Raw genomic sequence first — 26,192 nt, 5'->3', positions numbered from 1 at the left:
ACTGGAGTTAATGCCAAAGGAAGTTTGGCACTCTGCAGTTACTGAGTCAACAGAGTGTTGGCGACCTCTATGCACTGTGGACCTCAGCAACTCCGTTCCATTACATTAAGTGGTCTGCCACTTCATGACTGAGTTTCTGTTGTTCCTAAACGCTTCCACTTTGCCATAATACCACTTACAGTTGGCTTGGAATATCTAGCAGGGAAGAAAGTTCACAAACTGACTTATTGCAATGGTGGCATCCTATGACAGCACCACGCTTGAATTCACTGAGCTCTTCAGAACGACCCATCATTTCACAAATGTTTGTGAACTTGACTGCATGGCCAGCTGCTTGATTTTATACACCTTGGGTCTGAATGGTAAACCTGAATTCAATGATTGATTATATGTTCCAGTACATCTGTCCATATACCTGTAATGTATATTACAGTGTGTTGTTTATACACAGTATAAAGGATGTTGTCAAAAACAGCAAAATTAATGATTAGCATCAGCACTGGGAGCACAGAAGCTGCACTGCATTGCATTACATTGCATTGCATTAGAGCTCAGCAACAGACATTGGGTCCCCATCACAGTATTTGTGCACATATAACATTGCCCCATTGTTAATAATGAATACATTTTCACATTAAAATGATCTTTAATATTCATAAAAAAATAAACACAATAGCTCAACAACCAAATATCGTGAATGCCTAGAAGAGGAAAAAGTCCTTCATACTTGACTGGAATTCAATACTCAATTAGTCTGACAGACATCTGGCTGGCATGTTAGTTTATAATCCATGAAAACTGGAGCTAAGGGCCATCTTCCATAAGTGGAGTTGCAGACCGTGCCAGTAGCTTAAGAGGAATCATGAAGGGGTTCATTGGGCAGTGTCCCACATTTGCCCAGTTGGCTTTGTCTGTCCTAGGGCTTGGAGGTGATGTAGGGGCATTTTGGTTGGATTCTGTCTGGATCTGCATTGTCATGGTGCCAGCATTAGCCAAAGTATCTCTTTGTTGTCCTGGGCTTCCTTTTGCAGCTCTGTCTTTTTCATCCTCCTTTTGATTGGTTTGATTTAGAGAGTTCTTCAATGAATGGCCAGCATCTTCATCCCCATGGGAACAGCAGGCTCTATCACCAACCAACTCAGAGGCTGAGGTATTTGAAGATTCTGACACATCAGTTTGTCCATGTTGCTTATTGGTAGAATTGTCCTCTGTTTGTACATCTTTCTCTGAAGGGGGCATGTGAACAACAGATGAACTGATTGGATTAGAGCCCTGTCTGCCGCAGGGATGTGGCTCCTCTGCAGTTGCATTGAGCTGTGCATGTATCTGGCACAGATGATGCTGCAGTTCCTGGCAGTCAAGCAGAGGGAGCTCTTCTGGCAAGGATAACAGCAGGTCTAATACCACTCCACTCTCTGGAAACGTGAAAAGCAAACCAAAGTTTTAAAGCATAAAAACAAAATAAAGCTGAAAGTAAACATATATAGTATTGCGCACAATGTCTTAAGCTATGTATCTGGGCAATAAATTTATATTTTTTCAGAAAAAGAACACAGTTTAACATTATAATATATGCAAATGAACAGTGACAACAAAAATAAGATTTTCTTTTGTTCTCGTAAAAATGACTCATATCTTGTGGAATGATTAGAACAGTTTCAATTCCCAAACCTCTCCTCAGGGACACAAGAAATTTTGCCATCTGCTCACTAAATGAACTAACTACTATGGTGACTTGGGAGATTGTGAGAGGTTTGTGACAGACATACAAGCAGAGGTGGAAAGTTCAGGTCCAGGAAGTACAAATCCAGACCAAGATTTTATTTCAACAAAACAGTTTGGTATAAAGTGTAACATTCAGAGTATTGAACTGATTGGTTGAAACAAAATCTTGGTCTGGATTTGTACTTTCTGGACCGGAACTTTCCACCTCTACATAACGGCATAGTTTACACCAACATAAACGCAATCTAAACAACTTCCTTTGGCTGCCTAGGTATTTTGCACAGTACTGTACATCATATACAGTATGTGTATATACACAAACACAAAAAAACTCCAAAGCATACAGTCCACTCACCCATAGCAGTGAGAGTGGGCTCTTTCGCCTTCTTGCTGAGCGCATTTAAAAAACGATAAATGTTTTCAAAATTCACAGTGTGTTCCGACTTGCGGAAATGGCTCAGGAATGCCTGCTGAGCTGGTTCAGGCTGCTGATCGGTGGAGGAGGAGCACGGCTTCCCCTGAGCGGGGCTCTTAAGGCTTGGGCTGACTGCCTGTTGACGGGACAGGACAGGTGGAGATGCGAGATGCATTATGGTTGTTTCATACTGAACTGTCTGAGGCTGGCTAAAGCAGACTCAGGAACTGAGCCAGAGGTATGGGTGCTGACAACATTTTATACCTTTGGGGAAGCAGATCTGGACAAAGATTTCCGGGTAATGGTACGCACACCAGAACTTGAGGGCTCAGAGGAGTCGAGGGAACAAGGAGGTAAGGAATGTAAGAGGCTGCAAGGCTCTGTGGCTCCAATCACCAACATCTAGAAAAGAGAAACCACATACAAGAGTTGGATAATGAAACTAAAACACCTGGTTATAGACCACAATAATTTATTGATATGGTGCAAGGTCTCCTTCTGTGGCCAATACAGAATTAGTTTGTATTGGGAACGACAGATACAAGTCCTGAGCCATTCCTCTTGCAGAACAGTGGCCAGGTCATTATGTGATCCTGGTGAAAGAGTTTCCTGACTCACTCCTCCACAACACCCCAAAGTGAGTCACTAATATTCAAATCTGGTGACTCTGCAGGCCATGGGAGATGTTTTGCTGTGTGCACTGGTGCATTATCATCCTGATACACAGCACCATCTTCAGGGTACAATGTTTGAACCACTGGGTGACCATGGTCCTCCAGAATGCTTCTGTAGTCCTTGGCAGTGACGCACTCATCTAGAACAAGTAGTGGCCCTAGGAAATGGCATGATATTGCAACCCAAACCATCACTGATCCACACTCCGTGCTGCACTCGGGGCATGCAACAGTCAGAAAAATAAAAAGCAGCAATCTCAAATACGCAAAATCTGTGCGGTAAAAGTGCCAGAAACTGATGTTTACCAAAGTAGTTAACTATTGACTTCTGCTCGTACATTTCCGTGTGGAACAAAGCGGGAAACAAAAATGAACAAGGCTAATTTCCAAAACTTTTCCTCTCTATCCAAGAATTCCAAAACTTATCCAGGACCTGTAGTCCACTGCAGATGTTCTCTGAGTATGGAACTAGGTTCTGGATCACTGGTGAAATGGATAAATAGTTAATGAAGATGTATACTTATTTAAACACACAGTCTGAGTATGTACATATACAAATACATACATAATAAAACATGTTTTCACTCTGCCTGAGTCAATAGGAAGAATTCAAATGTTCAGCAAGACAATGCCGGAGTTCCTGTCAGGGCTAATTATCAGCAATAAAGTTGAGCCAATGATTATACTTGCTGGACACTTACAATGTGATATGCTGCTACGGTATATAGTTCTGATCTCCTAAGAATTCAGCAGGTACATGTTAAACTTTACTTACACACAAATATAAAGAAAGGCATAGTGTAGAACTTGCGTCAAGTACTGGTTTAAGTCTGCCAAAAAATTGTGTAATTTTCCATTATGCCATTGACTACTCTGCCTCCTACTCTGCCTATTTACTCATAACTATACTGAGTGGAAAAAAACATGCTTCAACTACATACCCCCAAAAGCCCCTACAGACCTGAGAGAAAGCGGAAGAGATGGCCTCTTCCATTGAGCCAGCCATGTCCTGCGCAAGCTTCTCCCACACCTGTGCAGGTACCCGGGCCAACCGCTCCTCCCGTAGCTGGCGTTGAACATAGGTTGCCACCATCTTCCCAACACGACTCTTCAGTTTTTGCAGGAAGCTGGTGATCTGAACTCAAAATATATAAAGCAAACTTACATAACTGTTGGCCAAAACAGGGGCAGATTAATACGCAAGGCAGCCAGGGAAGCTGCCCCAGGGCCCAACCCACCCCCCCATGATGACAAGGGCCCCCCATTTGAATGGGAAACATTTGTGAGGATGAAGTCGTGCATTTTATATGAACCTGTAACATGCTACTTTTCTCTCTCTCATTTTAATGTATACAATCTCATTATGAAGTCAACACAAAAATATTTGGCACAATACTTAAAACAATTTTGAAATGTCATAATTTGTAATGTTTGTAGTCAAACTATGTTGTCGAGGTGCGTATTTAAAGAAAAAAAGCATGTTTGTGGAATCTGCTAATTACTGCAATGCATGACAGGTATGATATTTGGAGGCTACTAATTTAATCATCTGAAACTGCTGCAACTGGCATAAGCAGGACCTAGGTGTCAATTTGGAGAAGGGAGGGGATATTATTAATTCTTAATTAATTGACACCAACTTTTTGGTGAGCATTAAATTTCCATGCTAACTTTAAAGGCTGAAAAAAGGCAAGCACAGATCTAAAGAAGAGTGAGAACAAATTTGTGGAAACTTAAATTGTTAGAGAACACAGTGTCCGGGTATCTCTGGCAGGGTAAGAGACCACCAAAGCAATAACTCATTTATATTTTTCTCATTTACCTCTATCGTAGACCGCTTGGGGAGTTTCTCCTTCAGGATATTAATGTCTAATTCAGGCTTGCAGGACTGCTTTCTCAGTTCAATCATCAGCCGACGCCTCTCGGCCCGACTCCATCCACACCAGTCACCACGAACTTTGAGGCGCTCAGGCTGTTGCCGCATGAAACGCTGCGGTATTTCTCGCCGACGGGAGGGTGGCTTCATGACTGGAGACCCCGATCAGGGATGACACAGAACTGCAACCGAAGATAAATCTTAGTAACGGTGTTCTGACAAGTTGAGCTACTTTGTCGAGTTAGGCTACCGTAGTCCTAATCGATAGCCCTAGCCATAACCCAAAAAAACCCCTAAAGCCCTAACCCCTAAAACCTAACCCTAATCCCAAAACGGTGGGACTGCACATGCGCATAAAGGCTCGATGGCACGTTTCGATAGGTACCATTGGTCGATAGAACAACAGTTCATATGTAAAGCGAATCAGACATTTGTCCGTTTAGCCACATGTACAGAATCGGGGGGTCGGTCATAAGAAGTTACATTTTATGTGCAACATCTCCGACCTAGTATTTATTCCGTAGCAAAATAATGACAAAATAAGTCGGACGCAAAATACAGGCTAGTTTTTGCCTTGCGGTTAAACGCTAGTTGCATTACCGTACTTGGAACACACAGTATATTACAAGTTAGTTCAAATAGTTTGTGCACGTATTCTATACATTTCAACTGCATATAATCCCGTACTTAGCTAGGCAAATTGGTCAACACTGTTTTGCTCAATTTCTTTACCAAGGTAAGTGGTTATATTTTACTTATAATTATTTAGCTGGCAAAGAATCAACCAGGATGGACATAGCATTTATACACAACACGACGTTTTTCAGAAACAGCCGCGACTACCTGGTAAACCGGAATACAATCTAGCCAAACAAATACTTTAGCACAACACTGAAGTATAAACGAATTTATATCTCAAAATGGAACATGTCTGCGACAAACATCTAGCAAATTACCCTACCACCTCAAACACCCCCCGACCAGACGTCACCAGGCATCCACCAATTAATGTACGGGTAGGCAGACGACCAAAAAGGCCAAAAATATATGAATCGCGATTATAATTGTTGTCGGCTTAACGCACAATTTGTCGCTTTACTTCGGAATAAGGAATATATGTAAAGCTGCAGAATGATTAGTAACATTATTAATGTTAGTGCAGAAAATCTTTTTTGTATTCAAAAAAAATAAATAAAAATACAAAACCGTAAAAAATAGATGGCAGCGGTGGGATTCGAACCCACGCCCCCGAAGAGACTGGAGCCTTAATCCAGCGCCTTAGACCGCTCGGCCACGCTACCGATGTAGGCTTCTACATTTCCGAAAATCTTGAAAACCGAAACAAATTGGGAATAGCAACGTAAGATAACGGCATTATTCCGAGCGGCCTATCCAAAACTTTTTTACTGGGCTTTCCTATAAAATTCGCACAATTTACGGTGGTATGTTTCATCTCATACGCAAACACCTCATCAGAAATTAAAACTGTATTTTAAGAGTATAAATTTGACATACTTCAGATTCGCCGGGAATCCAAATGTCGAAGTTAATATAGAACTGCAATAGTCATTACGACTGATTGACCGATATAATGGTTTAAGGTGTGACTGAACATAATTTAAGATAATAGAAATAATTACCACTTTTTGGGAACTCGGTTAGGGAATTGGTTATAGACGCAAAATATTCACAGAATCATCAGATTGTCTAGCACTTTAAGGACACTAATGGTGAAGCCCAAAAATTATGGTTTATATTATTATTAGGTACCAACAAAGTATTTTGAAATCCTGACATATCGACGACAGCCTTTACAATGACATCCATCTGGTCCTGAAGCTTCACAACAGGATGATCATTGTCATAATCTTTGTCTTTTACCTTCAACTTCTCCACGCATTACGGTTTTCTCCAACGCAATGGGTTTAAAGTAAGATATCTAGTTTGGTTATTTCTGCTTCAAGTGAAACTCTAAATTAGCTGAAATAGCCGCGGTCAATTTAAACGCGCCAGTAGCACCAAAACAATGAAATGTTCGCCGACCGCCTGTCGTTTGCCGCCACACAGAAACAGGGTCCTAGACACCGCCACTTACCGCGTACCTTGATTAGACGAGCTTGGTGACATAATTCAATACACTATACGACAGTGGTGATCCACATGCTAACAAAATACACGAGGAAAAAGATTCAAAAACTGTATTTACAGTAAGTTTTAATTCTCAGTTGCCATTTGAGCTTACATTTTGTGTATCTTCAAATTGCTGTAATGTGATTATTGCTATATCAAAAACCAACATTTAATACCAAACCATGAAGCACTAAACAGGTGTTTTAAGTACCAGACCCAGGCTTTTGTACTGTTATAACTTAATGTAGATTTATGAAGTAAATGTCAGCATCATCATTAAAAAAATCAGTTGAAATTAGTTTACAAGACATTGTACTGTCGGAAAACACAGATAGCCATGGTAAAAGACCCCCCCCCCACATTATCCTTCATTTCTCAAAGACCCAAAAAGGGTGAGATGCAATTTTCTTACAATGCCATAAAGATATATGTCCATTTATGATTAGAACATTGTATGCAAACAAAATTTACATAAAACATATCATGGTAAATGTATATAATTCTGATAGCCTATGAAAACATAGAATTAAAAATAACCTAAACGTCACAACTTGAACTACTTCAACTTTAACAATCACTCCAACATGTCAGAACTATGCTGTAAAAACGATGCAATCTGGCTGCCATTTTGTCAGTTTCTAGTCTCTGCATCACTGAATGACTCTTCCAAAGAGTCTGTTCTGGCCATGTTAATTCCATGACTTGTCCTTCATGAAGTGTGGAGCAGCCAGTTTCCCAGCCTGCTGGGGATCTGCTGTTGGGAGGCAGTAAGTTGGTGTTGTGACAAACGGATTGACAGAAATTCTTAGGGCTCAGTAACAGCCGTCCTTCCATGACTCATCGGCGACAGGTCTGCATGATTTGGTCAACCCTAGAGACCTGTCAAAAGGAATTATTTGGTCGTTATCTGATGCATTTTAATCAGGTTTCAGTATTGTATCATACTTTTTTCTTTTCTAAAAAATACATTTATATACAATTACGTTTTACCTGTTAAATAGTATCATGAAAAATCTAATCTTATACAAGTAACTAAAATTCCAGCATGGTCACATTCATTGAACTGATTTTGATATGAAGAACTCCCATACCTGAACACTACAGCTTACAGAGTGAGTTTAAAAATAAGAGTTTTAACCAACGACGACAACTTTGGCTGGCTGACAATGAAACTAAATCTTCTGCTTCCTTATCTTTAGTTTGTATAAAACAAGCCTTCTAAATGGACTGTAGTCTCTGTCTGACCTTCTCTGGTATACCCTACCTCCTGGTGGGTTGGGCAAGTCTTCCTCGAGATGCAGCCCCAGACCCTCCCAGTGAGCTCCGCGCCCTGCCTGGTGCACTCCTATTTGTCACAGTAGTAAGCCGAGTGGCTGATGAAGCTCCGCCATTGGAAGGGCCTGGTGACTGGCCCCTGTGTGCGCCGCCCAAGGGTCCCTCCTGAGTCACGGTGTGAGCCCTCTGTGGTTGCCGCACTCCCGTCATGGTGCCTACCGGGCTCAAAGCTTTCACAGGGGCGCGGAGAGACAGGGGAGACTGACCATTGCTACGTAGCCTTGTGGAAGATACACCTGGGGAAGAAGTCATGGATTTGCATGGGTCAGCCAAGAAATAAAAAATAAAACCAGGAATTAATAGGATTGTATGAAACAAGGCAAGGGATACTAATGCAGGAGTAAAACAATGCGTTTAGATATTTTCCTTATACCAGATGCAAAACCACAGGTATTGGTAAATGCATAAGAAATTTCAAATGACTTTAATATCATTTTGTAGAAGAGAAAAATATTTTAATAATCTAGTGATTGTTTCATATAGGGCCCCTAAGAGGGCAGTACAGTACAGCATAAATCACTGCCACATCATTAGTGATTCTGATGTAGGTTCCTGTTATTGGAGTTTTGTATTGCATTGCAAGCTGTATTGTATTGCAGACCAAAGCTTGAAATAATTAATTTATAAAAGTCCCTTATTCCCCATAGCACTATTCTACTTGTCACAATAGTTATTTGTACATACCCTCTTTATATGTTATGCTTCTTGTTCCAATAGACCTTTATGCGAATAAAAAGGCTTGCTTTGTGAGTATCGTTAAAAAGGATGGTTCAGGTCAGATGGGTATGAAAGGGATCAATGAGAGGCACACGTATTACCAGCAGCTTGCAATACTTGAGAAAAAGGACGAGGTGAATGGGTTTTGTTTTTTCTGATTTAGAAGTAGCTGGATTTGACTGACTGCAAGTATTTAACCTTTGAAATGTTGCTGGCATATGTATCAACTAACCCTTCTGTTTTTACTTTATTCATAGCATATATTTAATATTATTTAGATCACATTCATGTGTATTGTATTACCTAATGTATAACTACTTTTGGCTATTATGGTAACCATCATTGATGCAGAATAGTTAAGTCTATATCACCACTACTCAACCTCTCTCTATTATAGGTAGATCCCTGTTGAAAAGAGGGAACATATTTCTGTAATAAAAGGTCTTCTTATACAGTATTGTTATAGAAATGTTGGTATTGTGTGACCTATTAGTGCTGTATCACATTGGAGTATGACACACTACTTCAGTATTGTCCTTTCTGTATTTGCAGAACCACACCCACCTATACTTTTACCTAAACACAGGTGTATGTACTCACTAAGAGGCTACAATATAAGTTCAGTCTGGGAGGTCAACTAGAATCGTAGAATCTTTCTTTTTCTTTTTAAATCTGATGACCCACGGTGTTCACACCCATCATTGAATCCTCAATTACAGATCCAGTCTATCTGGTTCACTCTTCAGGAGCCAAAGGTTTTCACAAATAAATTTATTATGTACAATGAAAATTTGGGGCAATGCAAGTTCAAATGTTGTATAAGTGGTGCAGTATAAGCCATTTAAAAACTGCATGTGCATCTTTCCCATTTAGACTGAATATTTTTTCAGCCACGTGACCATTCATTACATGATGACCACAATTTGTTTAATCAGAGGAAGTAATATTCATGAAACCTATATTCCTTAAACTGTTGAGAGTAATGTTTTGCATATGGCATTTAGGGCTTCCAGTAATGACCATTTTTCTATAGATTAATCTATTGACTATTTTACCAATTGGTTGGTTAATCTAAATGATTTATTTTCCTTCAGAAAATCAAATAGACTGTTTAAGTTAATTTTGTTTTGCTTATTCTGGCAGTCCAGAATAGCACCTGTGTGTTCTCTTCAGGTGCTCGTATACAACACTAGTGCCCTTGTAGTATGCCATCGAACTTTGCACACTGTAAAAACACCTATTTGTTTTGTGATAATATGAACTACTCCCATAATTACATAGTGATATTAAAGGAAAACATTTGTTATAATAAATTGAAACATTTTAAAAATCATAATGGTAATTTAATTAAAGTAATGTATCGATATAAAATATTGAGGCATAAAAATATCTAAAAAACGATGCGTCAATATAAAATATTGATGTCGATGCATTTTCAGCATTAACGTCATCGACTATGTTGACTAACCGTGGCAACCCCAACGGCATTACTAGCAAAACTCAAATAACTGGTGCAAGAGTGGTACAGACCTATACCACAGGGGCAAGAGCATGGTACAGACCTCTATAAGAGGGAAGTGAAGCACAGTGTGGTACAGACCTATACTGGAGGAGTGGGGCAGGCGGGACATCCGGCTGCCTGGACTCTGCAGGTTGGCTTCCATGCTACGGCTATTCCTCACTGCCTCGAGAGAGCGGAGGCTGGTGCGTGGTGCCAGGTTGGGCATGCTGTGCCTTAACTCATCTGTAACCACACACAGCAAGGCCTCGCTGACAAAGGCGTTCCCAGCCAGATGGAGAATAACACTACACCCGTATTTCATGGCAAATAAACTTACAAGAATTTTCCCAGACAAACTATTTGAACATGTTTTGTCTACCAAAAATAAAATGAAAATGCTCTATATTTAAATAAAAATAAGACTGAACAAATATAAAAAATTTATGAAAACCCTCAAATGAGCAGGGAACCAGGAACACTTTATTTGATTAGGTGGATGCCTGTTAAAAGTAGGCTTGGGCGGTATATTTCTTCTGACGGTGTGTGTGTGTGTATATATATATAAATGACATAAATCATGTAGGCTACTGTAGACACCAGAATCGGAGATAGCCCGAACAGGCTCATCAGTGTGGTAGTTGAGCGCAAGTAAAATGAGGAGACAACTCCTTGTTAACGAGTTAAAAATATCACCCTTTGTTTATTGACACCAGTGTCACTCCCTGATCTGTGGCCGCATGCGCACTATGTTTCACGTATGCCACACGTGCGCCAACAGTTTGCAGTGCATTCACAGCAGATTGTTTTTGTGGCATTGACCTATGCATGCGCATTATTCTTTTTTTTAAGACTTCCAAGGTTCCAATCTCAGCTAATGTACAGTGCATCGCCTCTCTATATCAATTTCATAGAAAGAGCATCTATATTTTTTTCAGTATTGAAAAGTCTTATGTTTTAATACTGGGGTGTACCGTAATACTGTCATACCGCCCAAGCTAGGAGTACAGGGTGATGTTATGTATTAATACTGGGGCGTACCGTAATACTGTCATACCGCCCAAGCTAAGAGTACAGGGTGATGTTATGTATTAATACTGGGGTGTACCGTAATACTGTCATACCGCCCAAGCTAAGAGTACAGGGTGATGTTATGTATTAATACTGGGGTGTACCGTAATACTGTCATACCGCCCAAGCTAAGAGTACAGGGTGATGTTATGTATTAATACTGGGGTGTACCGTAATACTGTCATACCGCCCAAGCTAAGAGTACAGGGTGATGTTATGTATTAATACTGGGGTGTACCGTAATACTGTCATACCGCCCAAGCTAAGAGTACAGGGTGATGTTATGTATTAATACTGGGGTGTACCGTAATACTGTCATACCACCCAAGCTAAGAGTACAGGGTGATGTTATGTATTAATACTGGGGTGTACTGTAATACTGTCATACTGCCCAAGCTAGGAGTACAGGGTGATGTTATGTATTAATACTGGGGTGTACCGTAATACTGTCATACTGCCAAAGCTAGGAGTACAGGGTGATGTTATGTATTAATACTGGGGTGTACCGTAATACTGTCATACTGCCCAAGCTAGGAGTACAGGGTGATGTTATGTATTAATACTGGGGTGTACCGTAATACTGTCATACTGCCCAAGCTAGGAGTACAGGGTGGTACTGGGGAGCCCTGCACATACCCTCGGTCTGGGCAAAGGCGAGAAGCTCGGAGCCGGGACCCTGTAAGGAGCGCCGAGGGGTGCGGGTACGCTGGGCACTCAGGCGGCTATACTCTGCCAGGGTGTTGGGGGACTGGCAGCGGGGCGAGCTCAGCGGGGAGGGGGAGTAGCGATGCAGGCGTTGGGGAAGGGAGAAGCAGCCATCTTCCTCATCCTCCAGGCTGTAGGAATCGAACTCCTGGTCGCTGTACGTGCCCCGGCGCAAGGACTGCAGGGAAGCACTGGAGCTGCGACGTGACACTGAGGCCGAGCTGGAGGCGTAATCCTGCCTGAGGCCTGTGTATGTGCAACGGTACACGCGCATAGGTACACGCACACACAGACAGACAGACAGACACATATACAGGTACAAAGTGTTTGCCAAGGAGACTATTAACGTTAGCTCACTGCTAAGACTAAGGAAGATTAGTCTTAGCAGTCTTTTGAATTAACATACATTGGTAGAAATAATTATGTTTCTGCTTTTTATATCTGTTTATTACAAACCTTAATGTATTACATTCCTATAAATACTGCAGAACAAAAGAACAAACTGCAGTCAAAAGGCATTAGCGTTATATGACTGCTTTATGCTTTCAGATCTTAGAACACAGCACTAAGGTACTACAGGGCAAGAGGGCTTGTTACAACAATTTATTAGACGAGATCAGTCAGGCAGCTACACTCACTTTCTTCCTGCAGCCGAGCCATAATCTGAACATCGGTCAAGTCCTGTAGCTTGTATCCCATGGAGATGGAGTCATCCGAGGTGCTCAACTCACTGTCTATAGAAGACTGTGAGCTTAAGGCGGAGTGCGTGCCCATATGACCTGGGAACAAAGGGAAGAAAGCATACTACCTTAAAGGATTTGCCTCTGTACACAGAGTTCACTCATACTGAAGGATATATTAAAATACCCAGTTTCTGATGCATGTAAAATGCATGTATAAGCAGATGTTGTGACTATAAACAGGGTATATACAGAAATCCAGAGGTTCAATTTAACACTTTTTAATACCTTTTTTAATACTTTCTCAATATTTTTTAAAACCCGCACGGCATTGAGTTGCAACCGTTTTTAAACAAGTTTCAAATTGATTTAAAGATTTATAATGTTACACAATTTTGGCCTGTACAACAGAATTTAAATAGGGAACATGGGTCAACAGAATAAATTTAGTGACTGTGATTTTGAAAACATCTTGCATTTAACTTCTTCAGTCACAAGTCCATATCTTTATCCACTAGGCTATTCATGGCAAGTGCCTTAATTGTTTGGCTTTTTCTTCATTGAGTTTGTCGATTTGCACCAGTTGACTAACTGCTCTCATCCATGCATTCCTGATTTATGAGTTGCGCATCGCATATGCGACCAGAGAGCGCTAACCCCCATCCAGGTGATATTTATGTTTTTTTTTTGCAAACTGATCAGTAACCCTCTCAATATTTTCCTGCTACCGGCCTTAGCCAGTCCTTAAACGCTGGGTCCTCTAACCACTTACGTGCAAATTTGCACTTACCCATGATGACTATGACTTAGCTTTTCTGAGTGTAAGCAGCCAACATGTACTTCAGCACGCAAACTTTTTAAGGCGTCACTCGACCACCGAATATGACGTCAGCATCACAGAGATCATCTATGAATGAAGGAATGAGCCTAATCCACATTTAAAATAATTTGCGAGAAATTTAGCAGATAAATTTTAAAACACAAACGGACAATTTGTAGTTAAAATTTTTTTTTCTGAAATTTAATATCTCGTAAATTTGCGTGTAATACCTTTTAATACTTTTTAATGGCTTTAATTTTTGCTTATGTGATTTACTACCTTTTAATACTTTTTAAAACCCCACGGACACCCTGATAAATGTTATACGATCTTTTTCTCTGAATAAAATGCATTGTACCACATACAGCTAGCTCAGTGGTATAGTAAGGGTAGCACAGAAGGAACACAAGAATAAGAGGCTAAAGATGCTAGACAGAACATTTAAATTTTGAATGACAGACATCGGCTCAATTTCAAAATTCACTTTTTAAAATCAGCTGGTATCCTATGCTAGTGTTCATGTCTGCTGCAATGCTGCCTTTAAAATACTAACTCCTACAGAAAGGCTTATTATAAGCAACCAAAGCAATTAAGGGTATACACTAAGTCCCCAAGAGACCAGTTCTGCTGTGAGAGTGGGTTCACAAGTCCAAAAGTTCGCAAGTTCGACAGAGTTAGCCTGCGCGTCCAGCTGATGACGCTCGTCCATGACATCGGCACAGCATTTTTCACGTTCCATTACCTTGTCCTTGTTCTTTAAAATCGTGCAGATGGTGGATTTGTTCATATTATATGCATGAGCGACATAAACCATCTTTTCACCGCGTTTGTAACGTTCAACTTTCTTCCATTCTCGTTTCCATTGTAACAGCCTGGTGCATCTTAGCGCTACCAGCTAGATCAACCCTTGTTTTTTGTTTAATTCCCGACATCTTGGGTTTAAAATAGCCCTGAAAACTCAACACAAATATGCAGTCAATAATGAACACTTGTGGTGGATAAAGGCTGCCCATGACTAAGCATATATAAAATAACAGCGTGGGTTCTGTGCACTGCCAAGCGTCAGAGACAGGAACTAACATACACTCTGTTACAAAATTTGAAATTCGGGCACAATTAATTTTTTTTTAATTTATTGGGCACGCATGTTCACGTCATTGAAAGTTTGCATCTTGAAGGGTTGTATGTAGAGGATTTTCTGTAAAATGCTCATGCAGAGAGGTTAATTAATAAGAGGCCTAATTTGTCTGACATCATGCCATGCACAGACCTTGCAGCCAAACTTAATGTCCTGTATTAGTGTTAGCAATTTTAAACATTCTGTACTTCAAATCAGAAGTTAAAAGGTGAGAAGGCATTCCATGCAAACTCTGCAATGCTTGAATTCCAAGAAATTGCATTGCAAGAAATTCTAAGACGGTGCACATTTCACAATTAATAAAGCACTAAAAGCTTTAAAGCTAAGATGCAAAGCCATAAGTTACACTATAATATGAAGCATGATTCAAAGACAAATAGCAGAGATACTTTCCCACTGGGACATTAGAAGAGAGCCCTTTAACTTGAACATGACAGACATACCAAGGGGCAGAGTGTGTTAACGTCATGCCATACCTGAGCTGCCACAGGTTAGTAGTGTTTTGTTAGTTGTTTTGTGGTACCCAGGCGACAGTAAGGCAGTGCCAGGGCCAGACTCCGAGGCTGGCCCCACAGTCTGAGAGGGGCTGCTATATATGTTCCTCCATCGGGTGGCTGGAGGAGAGAAGACACATCACAAGCATTCAGACACCAGATCATTCTCAGGCTGATTCACGGTGCAGCACCCAAGCCATGGGCATCTCTTTCCATGATGTAAACAAGGCTAATAAACTGATAAAAATGATACCTACCGTCTACAGGACTTGACCAAACACAACACGCATTCAGAATTGAGTGGGGACATAACACGTAAAAAACAGAATTTAAAAAAAACTTTAGGCTTTTCTACATTTTTCCCCAGAGACACTGACTGACAGATTTAAAATTTCTGAGAGAAACAAACAGATATGATGTTAATTTCATTCGTGTTTTGACGGGGTCATAAAAGCTAAGAGAGGAGGAACTCAAGTTTAAATGATATATTACTACAAACCTTTCCTCAAACTACAGGTGCCTCTTATTAACTATTGCAGTTTGCTCATGAGAGGCAGCAGCAAAGCATTAATACAAATGTTTGCTTTAAACTTCAATTGCACCTTGTGTTACATTTACATCGTGCTTCCTTTGTTATTGCTTTAAAAAGCAGTTGCACAGCTGACCAGGTTTTACAGAAGAATTACAAAAGGGGAACTGATCCAGGCTGTGGTAATCCGAGCTAACCGCCGAGAGAGGGTGTGGTAGGGCTCTTCACCATTTGTTGTGGAACTAGAGCAGTGATGGAAGCCACGGGGGAGCCATTACATAATGGAATGGTCAGCTGAGTAGCACACACACCTGGGTGGGTATCACAGAGCACGCACATCTGAGCTCACAAAAACGTCATTGAGCAGTAAAATAACTGCAGCACACAGAGTAAGAGAACTCTGACCTGTCTCACAAATGAACAACAATGATCTGATGGTTACGAGTAGCAGGAAAGGTACCACTTCTACTCCCATGGAAGGTAAATTGCTAGCATCTACTTTGTTTTACAGGCATTTTTAGAAATGTCTTATGCAGAAAGGATGGATATGTTTAACAGGTTATGGATGGGGAAAAAAGGAGTTGTGGGGAAGCCTTGTATTCCCTTCCTATGACAGCACATGAGATCATTACTGTGGCAAGCAAATGCATTTCACACGGGTGAGGACTTACTTTGGTCCAGGCGGTTGATAAGCATGCGGCAGGCCACCTCAGTCTCTGGGCTGGGGTGATCCAACACCTTCCTACACCACTTTAGAGGAGACTCTGGCCTCTCCTCTGCCAACACCTGCTTCTTTGGAGACACATACAACCTACACATACACACACACACACAGACACACACACACACACACACACAGACACACACACACAAGATTAAAAAATCTCAGTACCAGAAAATCAGATGACATGGCAAAATAATGAACCGGTTATGCTATCAGGAGGGGAAAGAAAAAGTTCAAAAAGCAAATGAAGACAAATGAAGAGCAGCAGTCTGTAGGAGCAATAGGGGAAACCAGCTGGTTTGTCCCACATACTATAAGAACAGACACTCTGTGCTATGTGTCCAAATAACCGTAAGGTAAGAACAACTCGTCCAAAGAAACATGAAAATCTCAAAATAATCAGATTAAGCTGTCATCATCCAAGACTCTGTTAAAATGCATTTTCTCTTATGGGGAGAACAACAAAAATGACAACACAGGTATTAGAGCCAACAATTCTATTTGAGTACTGGGTGTAACCTTGGTCTAATTTTCTTATTGCTGTTGGCAACCTCAGGCATTACTGGCGAGGCTGAATTTGGTCACTGCTGAGTAAACGGCTTTTAAGAGTAATGTGATTCAGAGAAAACAAAACATTCTGCTAGTTAAAAACTGGATGCTGACTCCAATGAAGAGCCATCATCTGTGCTGACAGCTTTCTGCACTCTTTCGCACAGCTAATCAGTGATGAGTCTGGCAGAAACAGCCTGTGTTCCCTGCCAGTACTGTAAAACACAGCAAGCAATCCTATCTGCAACAGGATCACATGCGCCCAAATCAGCTTACAGGGCCAGAGCAGGGGGAGATTACAAACACTTTTTTTTTTTTTTTTTTTAATTTTCATAATCCCATGCTCTGCCCACTGAATAACTAATTATGTAAAGAAAAAAAAAAAAAAGCATTTCGTTGCTGGTTTGTCAATTTTGTCCTGGGTGAACCGTGACATGGCATTACAGTCAGCAGACAAAACAGCACTTGCTCTCAAACAAGACATGAGAATACCTGAAGCTTTGAGATTATTTTGCTCACTACTAGTACTACTACTACTAAGACGACAATTCTAACAGACATGCTGGGGGAAATTAGCACATAGAAAATCATGATGTACATCATGTGAACAGTAAATAAGTGTTTCTTCCATTTTACATCACTGTTGCTCTCCAAACCCAGCAACGCCTTTATTGAGCTAACCCTTCTGCAGAGGAAAAGCAAAGTGAGCTAGAACTGTGCTGAAACTCTCTCTTCGTGGTACAGCTTGGTTCCTGTATACCAGTGGAATAGCGGCAAAAGAGATTACACCCCTCAGGAGCCACAGATGATTATAGATTATAGAAAAGAATGGAATCAATTGTATAAAAGAACAAAATACAGTATCACAATTAGGATGCTATTCAAATTACATGAAATGCAAAAGAGAGTACTTTACAAAATGCTTTGATGTTTATTTCATATATATTTCAAGAATATTATGCTTAATTTGTTCAAGTAGGTATTATTAATCCACTGCAATAAAAAGGACTGTGACCCATTTTTGCTTTCTGCTTGTGCGAGTTCTCAAAATGCCAGAGGGTAACTTTCTTAAACATTCAGAGCACTGCAAAACACAAAAACTATTACACTAAGGCTCCACGCTGAATTTATAAAAAGCAGTCTGTTATTCAATATGTACTGATATTATGTGAAAGCCTTCTGTCTTCATGCATTTTCATGCCCTTAGCTATATGACTCTGAGATGAAGTTTTATGTTTTGTTCTTGCAAAGCACATACTTAGCAAATGAAATTGAGATTCCAGGTAAAATTTTCATGCAGAATATGTTTAAACTTCAAGAATGGTTCATACTCCGTAAGTGTACTAGTGGATATGTTCGCTCGAACGTTTATGACACGTTTGATGTCATTGTGCTCCTCTATAGACAAAATTCTGCTGCATTCCAAATTTGTGTCTGTGTGGCTCAGAACACACTGCGCATGATTGATTCGCTAGCATCCACTTTAACTACCAACATGGATGCTTTTGGTGTGTACTGGGGTAGTTTACAAACCCTACAGACTATTTACAAGGTAATAAAATTGTTACATACATGTGTATGTGTGCGGATTTGTCTGAAATTGAAAATCTCACGCCAGCCAGTTGGAAAAAAAAGGGAGCTGGCTCTCTGAATTTGTAACACAGAGAAACTGACACAAACCTCACTGCTGTAGTACGTGTGCAGGGAATATCAGAATAATAATTAATAATAATAATAATAATAATAATAATAATAATAATAATATACCCACAGTCCAAAGACATGCTGAGGCTAATTGGAGTTACTAAATTGCCCATAGGTGTGCATGTGTGAGTAAATGGTGTGTGAGTGTGCCCTGCGATGGGCTTCCCCCCCCCCCCCCCCTCCTGGGTTGTTCCCTGCCTCGTGCCTGTAGCTTCCGGGATAGGCTCAGGACCCAGAAGGATAAGCGGTTTGGAAAATGGATGGATGGATAATAGTAACAAAGTACAACACGTTGTGTGCATGTGCAAATTACGTGGCTTGACCGGAGAACTATAAACGTTTCCGTATACGCATATGTAGAGTGGATACGCAAGTGTTGCACTTGGGCAGAGAGGCATGAACCAGCTTCCAGGCTACCAAATTAGCCACTTCTCTTAAGGACAATTGGATTTCACAAAGTCTTTACTTTTCTATTCCTTACAGAAACGCCAAACTCTTTGCTGTCCAACCACTGTAGAGGCCCAGAATTTTCACTGACCACCAATTACAAAATGAAAGATGTACAGCTGCCTCCTGAGAACACAGTCATGAACATCACACTCCAAAAACATTAATCAACAGAAGGCCTACTGAACTACTCCTTGACATAATTCATCCTTTTATAGATGGGACCAAAGTCATATCTACCCGGGAGAAACAGATGAACCAACCAAAAATAATGGGAAAGTAACAGATGTGTGAAGGACATGCACAGTTAGCGGACCTCATAAAACCTGAGAGTACCGCCACTGCTTTACTTTAATTCTTTGATGAGTAAAACAATACTAAGGAGAGAAAAGAGTGAAGTGAAATAGATTTCCAAAAAACATTACAGCAATTATGCAAGTTCATCCACTTCAAGGTATGCCCTATGCTGCCTGGGAGAGGCTCAAGGCCCCTCAGTGACCCTGACCAGTATAAGCAGCTGGAAGATGGACAGATGGATGTTTGTAGGGTGCCAGCACCATCTGAGTACCAAATGGGTAAGAGCAATTCAAAAGTATTCAATGGGTCGATGCTGGCAAAGTCAGGTGCAAATGTTATCATTCTGACGTATAACTAGAGCTGGACAATAATTATAATATTAAATATTTTTTTCAGTCCATATTGATAATCTTCATTATATAATTCAAGTACTTCTTTACTTCAAGGCTCAATGTTTACTTAAAATTCCCTCAAATTGCCCTTAATCAGATTCGGAACATGAAAACAGGCAAAAATTAGTATGGACTGCAAACTGAAGTGTAATTTTAACAAATAAATCATACAAAAATGAACACTAGAAAACAGCAACAGTATGGTTAATTGCTGGACTTTTTCCCTGACTGCCTCAATGCTCGTTCTAGAGAACAGGATTGACATTGCTGGTAGGGTTGCCACCCACCTTGTAATGAAAAATTTAAAAAGGGTGTCCTATTTTTTTTTACCAATACAGGACGCAATTTGTCCTGTATTTCTTCAGACTGAAAGTTGAAACCCTAATTGCTGTTGTTGACTGTGATCACTTGTATTTTGTATGTTCTACTGTATGGCTATGGTTCAAGTGGTGAAACAAATTTGCAGCATTTCCAGATTTAGTTGGCACAAGTTTTCGGCAGACTTTACAATACACAATACACAAAACCTTCCATGATTTTACCAAAACAGTAGCTCTGCCAACTCACTAAACCTTGCTGTGCATTTATTGGGCATAGGTTGTCCATTCTTAAAACATTACCAACATTGCTTGAAACTGCATGTTTCTGTGATGTGATGCTGATGTGTGCTACCAAGCCACGTTCCTTATGGACTGTTTATCAAAGTTTCTCGTTGTTTAAATTATTCAGATCTGTCGATATATTGTTTATATCGCTCAGCCCTACATACAACCTAATAACCACAAAGCCACAGAATCAAATTTCCTTCCCCATCCTCCCACGCATACGAGGATAGAGACATTGCAAGTTTTGCAATCCTCAAAGACCACACCACTCCAGTGCAGATTGGGGGAGTTTACATTGATTTTTAGTAAGATTGCTGGAGCGTTTCACCGCAAGGAGCCAAAGACTCTCTCTCTCTCTCATACATATCTGACTAATTACATCAAATAAGCAAATGGTTTGACCATGCAGTGCAAACATGACTGACAAGAAAGGAAACTGCACACGAGTTCAACAACCCATTAAACTATTATTCTAACATGTTACCAGAAAAAGTGTAGGATTTCTTAGTGCATGTGTGCCAACTCTGCTGGATCAATCAACAACTCCTAGAACTACTGCAATACAAAGGAGCTAATTATGCCACTTGAAAATTACATCAAAATACAAAGATCTTAATTGCCATTTCATACACTTGATACACTGAAAAAGACTGAGGACTTTGAAAGTACTGCAGTTCAAAAAACCTCAGAGAGAAGGAGAGTAGTGATACAAGCTCACTAAGATTCTCATGAGGGAGAGGATGTTTTATTTAGAGCACTTGGGCTTTATAATGTCTTGAGTACAGGAAGACAAAGATGCCTGGAAGCAGCAATGGAGCCTTCAAGGCCCAGCTATTTTCACAGTCCAACTCAGACAGTTCATCTGCTCACTGCTGTCTTGGTACTTGAACCTCCCAGACTCCACCATGTGGCCTCCCATAAGCAAGAGATGTTTCCACGATTTTACCAACCAGGTGTTGCATGGCAGCAAAACGATGAACAATAATGTAGTTATTCCTCAACAGGAAAATGTAAACTATGTGAATGCATATTAAATGGCACCCCTCCCAAGCAGTTATCTGGGGGGGTTGGTGAACGGACATTTACGAAGCAAAAATCTTTTGCAGCCAGTGTGACTGCCTCAATTAACGACCAGAACTCAAAAAATGAGACTGAGGATAGGGATATTGAGAAAAACTTACTATGGGTACATGTATTTAGATTCTATTCTAAAACTGGACTGCCTGGAGGGAAAGTGGGTAGAACACATGGAGAACATACAAAATCCACACACACAGAGTGGAGGTGTGATTTAAACCCAAATCCTGCTACCCAAAGAGCTTTCATATAATTACTGGCTGTTTCACTAAAGTGATATAATTCTTGAGAAAATAAGGAGTAAAACTGATAATTACATACTTACCTGAAATATGGGGATGTAAAGATCCTTTGGATAAAGGCCATAACTCCTGTTTTGAAACTGTAGTGTACATACATACTGCTAGGCCATCTGACAATATGCATATATTAGACAAGGCTGCCAGCACAAGCAAATAAATATTGACTTTTGGCAGAATGTAGAACATGATCTAGCATCAGTGTCAAGGGAGGAGCCCAGCGAAACCAACCGTGGCAAAGAGCAATAATATTCCCAACAGGCACCTACCAGCTGTCTTCTTCTTCCATCTCATCACATTCCTCCAGGTTGAGCACTTCCACCTCATCTAGCGCAGACAGATTTGCTCCTGTGTCTGCCCCACCAGGAGTCTCATGGCCTACAGTGTCCACAGTCCGACACAATGTTTCCCCTGACGTTCTACTGCAGGGTATGGCCATATACCCACCGCCCAAAAGGTGCCCCTCATGTGCCCCTTCCTCCTCATCCTCTAACCTACAGGTATCTGGGAGGGGGGACACATCTCTACTGCTGTCGTTGCTACTACTGTTGCTGTCCGGCCGAGGTGATGGCTCCAAGCCCCTGCTGCCAAGTTTGACATGGTCTTCCAAAACGAGTGGGGAGGTAGTCACCTCCTCAGTGGGAGTCCTGGCATTAATGTTGCTAGCTGCTCTCAAGTTGCTGTTAGCCCTGCCCCCTCTGTTGCGCAGTGTCTGATTTTGAACCTCCAGTCTTCGCACCAGTTCCTGAAGCTTGCGCACCTCCTCAAGCTCCTTCCCATCCGTGTCCTGCTCTGTGCCAAATCCAGCCTGCGGGGTCTCCCCCAAACTGCTTGATTCACCATTATCTGCCTGTTGGACCGCAGTTCCATTCTCAGGTACCACCATCTTCACACCCTGAAAAGAGAGACAGGAAAAGACTGAAGTCAAATTGGACCAAGCTAACCTAATCACGTCTACAGGTAGATTAAGAGTTGCACTAAAATGACAGATTCAATATGAGCCAGATCAGTTTTTTCCATTTGCTATTTTCATTTACTTATAATTTATCCATCTTTGCAACAATGCAGACCTGATCCTAATTAGAATCTAGTTAATTCCAGCCTTTATTATAATAAAAGGGTATAGTGGTTGTTTAAGTAAACAAACCAACCACAACAAGGCTCCAGTTGCACCGTGTTGGCAGATGTGATGCCAATGGGTGAGCACTGATGTAGGAATTTTAGGAAATAATTATGAATTGTGAGCAGATATGAGCATCTGCTCTCCTCCAGAGGTTTTCAGGAGACGCCAAAGATGTAGCTTCAGAAAACTGCTTCAAAATAACTTCTGTTGAACAAAGTACAGGTAACATGCAACTTGACAAGTAAAGACACAACTGAAAGACTGCATCTCAGGGCAGCACTGCCAACCATAAGTGGAGTTACAGTTTTTTGGGAGGTAGCTGCTGACGAATGACTTTGCCTCCCGTGATGTGACATGAAAGAATGGTAGGACATGGACTGTACCTAGAGTCAAAACGTGGATGTAAACTTTAATGTTTCTTATTTCTTGTGTTTGCCTTACTTTAGACGGTCCCAAATGCCACCTCGGCAAAACCCCACATCAGAAAAAAATATATATTTAAAGCTGTTAACTATGCAGAGTAAGAAAACCTTATTTAAAGCACACATAAGGTACTGACGTCACTCCTCAATGGGAGAGACTTCATACATGCCAGCTTCGGCACTACACTTTGCAAAGCAAATCAGAGGGGCAGAGAATTGTCTGCCAGACATGTCACACACACACTTCAAAACTGAATTGACGTTACCTTTAAGATGGACCACACACAGGAACAAAGCACATCTCGACGGTTTTTACACCTGTCTTTCAAAATACCATCGTATTCTTTCCTCTAATAAACTTACAGTATATGCTACCTTTCATGGAAAATGTTGACGGTGTTTATTGATCCTTAAGGATTCACCAGGTAGTAATGGGAACTGCGATAAACTCCAGCCAAGGAAAACTGACATTACATTAAAAACAAAACCCATCTGCTATCAAGCTAAAGTCACGCGAACCAGTCGAGGGCAGCACCAATAGCATATTAAAAGGTAGAAGGGTAACTAATACGGTTATGTAGCTATAGTTCACCCAAACCATTTAACGCCTCAGTCTGGATGCCAGTTGTAGAGTCCAATAGCATCATAGCTTTAGCGGTGGCCGCGCTGCAGTATCGTTATGCTGACTAACTAACCAAACGGCATATGATAAAACAACTCAGCCGCTGTAGATGGTTAAGTTAATCTTATTAGTCTACCAAGCCAAAAGAAAAAAAACGACGGCGGACTAGCCAACTGTGCTAAGCCCAAGTTACGTCGTCGGCACTGTACGCTTCAAACTGGACCTGCACCCATCTAACATTTCCCAACAATGACGGCCGCGCACGACCCACGTTTCTCAGGTCACACTTAGGTAGCTAGTTAGTTATATTAATGAGCTGTCAGCCAGGCGTTTCTTACATTTTTTTAAAACTAGATATCTATCCAAAGGACATTCGAAACCCAACAACCCAAACAGTCGTCGATACGACCACGTCCGAACGCCGACTAATGGAAAACATGAGCAATTCTTATTATGAATTAAACTCACAAGTCCAACTAGCCAGTTAGCCACGTAGCTAACGGCACAACAAAACCTACCTCTGCCCGGTGTTCCGTTTCCGTTTGAACGACGGCTTATAATAAAATTTTACGTTGGGGAGTGCTCATGCAGTTATTAAATTTAAGGATACAAAAAACTGGTAGGTTGCACGAAGACGGACTAAACAACAGCGAAACTGACCGGCGATCTGAGCGTCTCCTCCGTGTGGCGATGCGCGTCGCTAACGGCTGATTCTGCGCTACTAGCAACAAGGGGGCGGGCTCGAGTACAGCGCTTAGCCTATTCAACCTGGGGGGGGATTGGGGGGTGCGCTCCATGCAGCTCTTTGTTTTCACACATAATACGTACCGACTGTATAACGGCATCTAAGTCCATCGTCGCATAGTTCAGCTGGGAAGGTTTATGGCGAAACCCCAGTGTGACTGCATCGTCTGATCTCTCGAAAAGGAAACCAGTGTCAGCGAATCTTGAGCCCGCGTTTTCACATAAGCGGCCGATTTCACTGGATTTTCTAAAGCGGTGAGAAAAAAATGAACACAACCTACAGTGCAGATTGCGCTTTCTGCATAGGTCTTAATCTGTCAAATCCAGTTTACAAGGTTTCATTTACTTTGTCAATCTGTTTTGTACGATTGTACAATTCATTATTACCTGTTCTCAATTTAACACTTTTATGAAAAGGTGATTAACATTTAATGTATAAATACAGATTTCAGATAGCTTCAGGTGGGTATGTTGTATGTTGTCGCTCAGTGTTTTCCGTCAATAAAACAGAAACCTAGAAGAATTCACAATTCATTACGGCAATATATATTCTTGCCAGATGGTGGCAGCACCCTTCGTTTCTCTTATCCATCCTCCAACTGTTTAACCAGTACAGAGCCATGGTTAGATTACCTGACGGGGATGAGGACATCGGGGGTTTTACATGCTTGGGCTTACATGCGCCACTGCGGTTGCATTTAAAAGTTTCACAAACACTGGGTGGGGAATTCACACTTTAGGAGATCCCACAGGTTATGGTTGGAGGTTTGCAGCGACAGTGCCACCCGCTGCGCCGCCGATCCTCCCTCATCTCGATTATGAATTCGATTAATAAAACGTAGAATTTTATTTCAAAAAGCAATAGCAAACAATTGCAATATAGTTCAAAAACAAATGAAATAGTCTTTTAATAATCATATTATGTCGCATGGACATGCAGTTCTGCATATAATAACAAAAGAGTATTTATTTTTTAAGATACTGAGTTGGAGACAGCATTTCTTTTAAAATACGTTAATGGCGTAATTTGCAGTGTCATTCTTGAACGGCAGATGTCCTTGTAACACAATGCTTCCACCTATAATGCTTTCACGCCGTTTTAGCTTTGCAAGGGGAAATAGGGTGTGGCGATCCAGATAGGTTTTAATTTTCTGAGTTACGCTGTATCAGTGTTTTTGAGAAGACATTTATAAACGATTTCGATTGTGTGGCGGTTAGAATTTTAGTAAACATTATGATGAAATACAAATGTGATGATAGGTTAATATGACTACCTGCATGGTAGTAACCTTGCAGTATTTTAATCACCTCATTTTGCAATGTTCATAAAAACTAGAGTCTGTTTCATCTACCTAATACAAAACAAATATCGCTCTAAGG

The 26,192-nt window shown here is 40.9% G+C and overlaps 2 protein-coding genes and 1 non-coding gene across 16 annotated transcripts; all 3 read right to left on the bottom strand.

Annotated features, from left to right (window-relative positions):
- Nucleotides 1-626: 626 nt before the first annotated feature.
- snapc2 (small nuclear RNA activating complex, polypeptide 2) lies at nucleotides 627-6,738 on the bottom strand. Of its 6 annotated transcripts, none has more exons than XM_023816350.2 (6): nucleotides 6,572-6,738; nucleotides 4,637-4,872; nucleotides 3,776-3,949; nucleotides 2,405-2,542; nucleotides 2,081-2,276; nucleotides 627-1,415 (listed from the first exon to the last, which is right to left on the bottom strand). In XM_023816350.2, exons 2-6 carry the CDS (start codon nucleotides 4,838-4,840, stop codon nucleotides 805-807), a joined length of 1,323 nt encoding a protein of 440 aa, XP_023672118.2. In that variant the 5' UTR covers nucleotides 4,841-4,872; nucleotides 6,572-6,738; the 3' UTR covers nucleotides 627-804. The 6 variants fall into 6 exon arrangements, with proteins under 6 accessions (XP_023672118.2, XP_023672116.2, XP_023672119.2 ...); XM_023816348.2 differs by lacking the exon at nucleotides 6,572-6,738 and adding an exon at nucleotides 5,534-5,839; XM_023816351.2 differs by lacking the exon at nucleotides 6,572-6,738 and adding an exon at nucleotides 5,655-5,839.
- Nucleotides 5,910-5,991, bottom strand: trnal-aag (transfer RNA leucine (anticodon AAG)). The gene has a single exon. It is a non-coding gene; the product is annotated as a tRNA-Leu (tRNA).
- Nucleotides 6,739-6,887: 149 nt separating the features above from the next.
- LOC111846341 (SLAIN motif-containing protein-like) lies at nucleotides 6,888-25,334 on the bottom strand. Of its 9 annotated transcripts, none has more exons than XM_023816427.2 (10): nucleotides 25,200-25,333; nucleotides 24,897-25,059; nucleotides 22,171-22,796; nucleotides 16,479-16,618; nucleotides 15,261-15,398; nucleotides 12,785-12,925; nucleotides 12,078-12,392; nucleotides 10,473-10,616; nucleotides 8,085-8,391; nucleotides 6,888-7,699 (listed from the first exon to the last, which is right to left on the bottom strand). In XM_023816427.2, the coding sequence occupies exons 2-10, from the start codon at nucleotides 24,921-24,923 to the stop codon at nucleotides 7,633-7,635; spliced, it is 1,905 nt and encodes a 634-aa protein (XP_023672195.1). In that variant the 5' UTR covers nucleotides 24,924-25,059; nucleotides 25,200-25,333; the 3' UTR covers nucleotides 6,888-7,632. The 9 variants fall into 9 exon arrangements, with proteins under 9 accessions (XP_023672195.1, XP_023672196.1, XP_023672204.1 ...); XM_023816428.2 differs by having other exon boundaries at nucleotides 24,897-24,986; nucleotides 25,200-25,311; XM_023816436.2 differs by lacking the exon at nucleotides 15,261-15,398 and having other exon boundaries at nucleotides 25,200-25,334.
- Between the last annotated feature and the right edge of the window lie 858 nt (nucleotides 25,335-26,192).

This window comes from Paramormyrops kingsleyae, chromosome 10 (assembly GCF_048594095.1).
Source record: "Paramormyrops kingsleyae isolate MSU_618 chromosome 10, PKINGS_0.4, whole genome shotgun sequence".
Lineage (NCBI taxonomy): Eukaryota > Metazoa > Chordata > Actinopteri > Osteoglossiformes > Mormyridae > Paramormyrops > Paramormyrops kingsleyae.
The sequence above is the reverse complement of the archived record's forward strand: the minus strand, read 5'-3'. Positions and strand labels throughout refer to the sequence as shown.

Bases quoted from the DNA above. Each gene is read 5' to 3' on its own strand.
- snapc2 (XM_023816350.2), bottom strand. From the start codon at position 4,840: ATGAAGCCACCCTCCCGTCGGCGAGAAATACCGCAGCGTTTCATGCGG. The intron at 3,950-4,636 runs GTAAATGAGAAA...TTTTGAGTTCAG, and splicing joins CCAAGCGGTCTACGATAGAG to ATCACCAGCTTCCTGCAAAA. The intron at 2,543-3,775 runs GTCTGTAGGGGC...TCTCTTTTCTAG, and splicing joins TCTCTTCCGCTTTCTCTCAG to ATGTTGGTGATTGGAGCCAC.
- LOC111846341 (XM_023816427.2), bottom strand. From the start codon at position 24,923: ATGGACTTAGATGCCGTTATACAGTCG. The intron at 15,399-16,478 runs GTAAGTCCTCAC...TCTCTCCTCCAG, and splicing joins TATCAACCGCCTGGACCAAA to CCACCCGATGGAGGAACATA. The intron at 12,926-15,260 runs GTATGGCATGAC...CTTTGTTCCCAG, and splicing joins ACTAACCTGTGGCAGCTCAG to GTCATATGGGCACGCACTCC.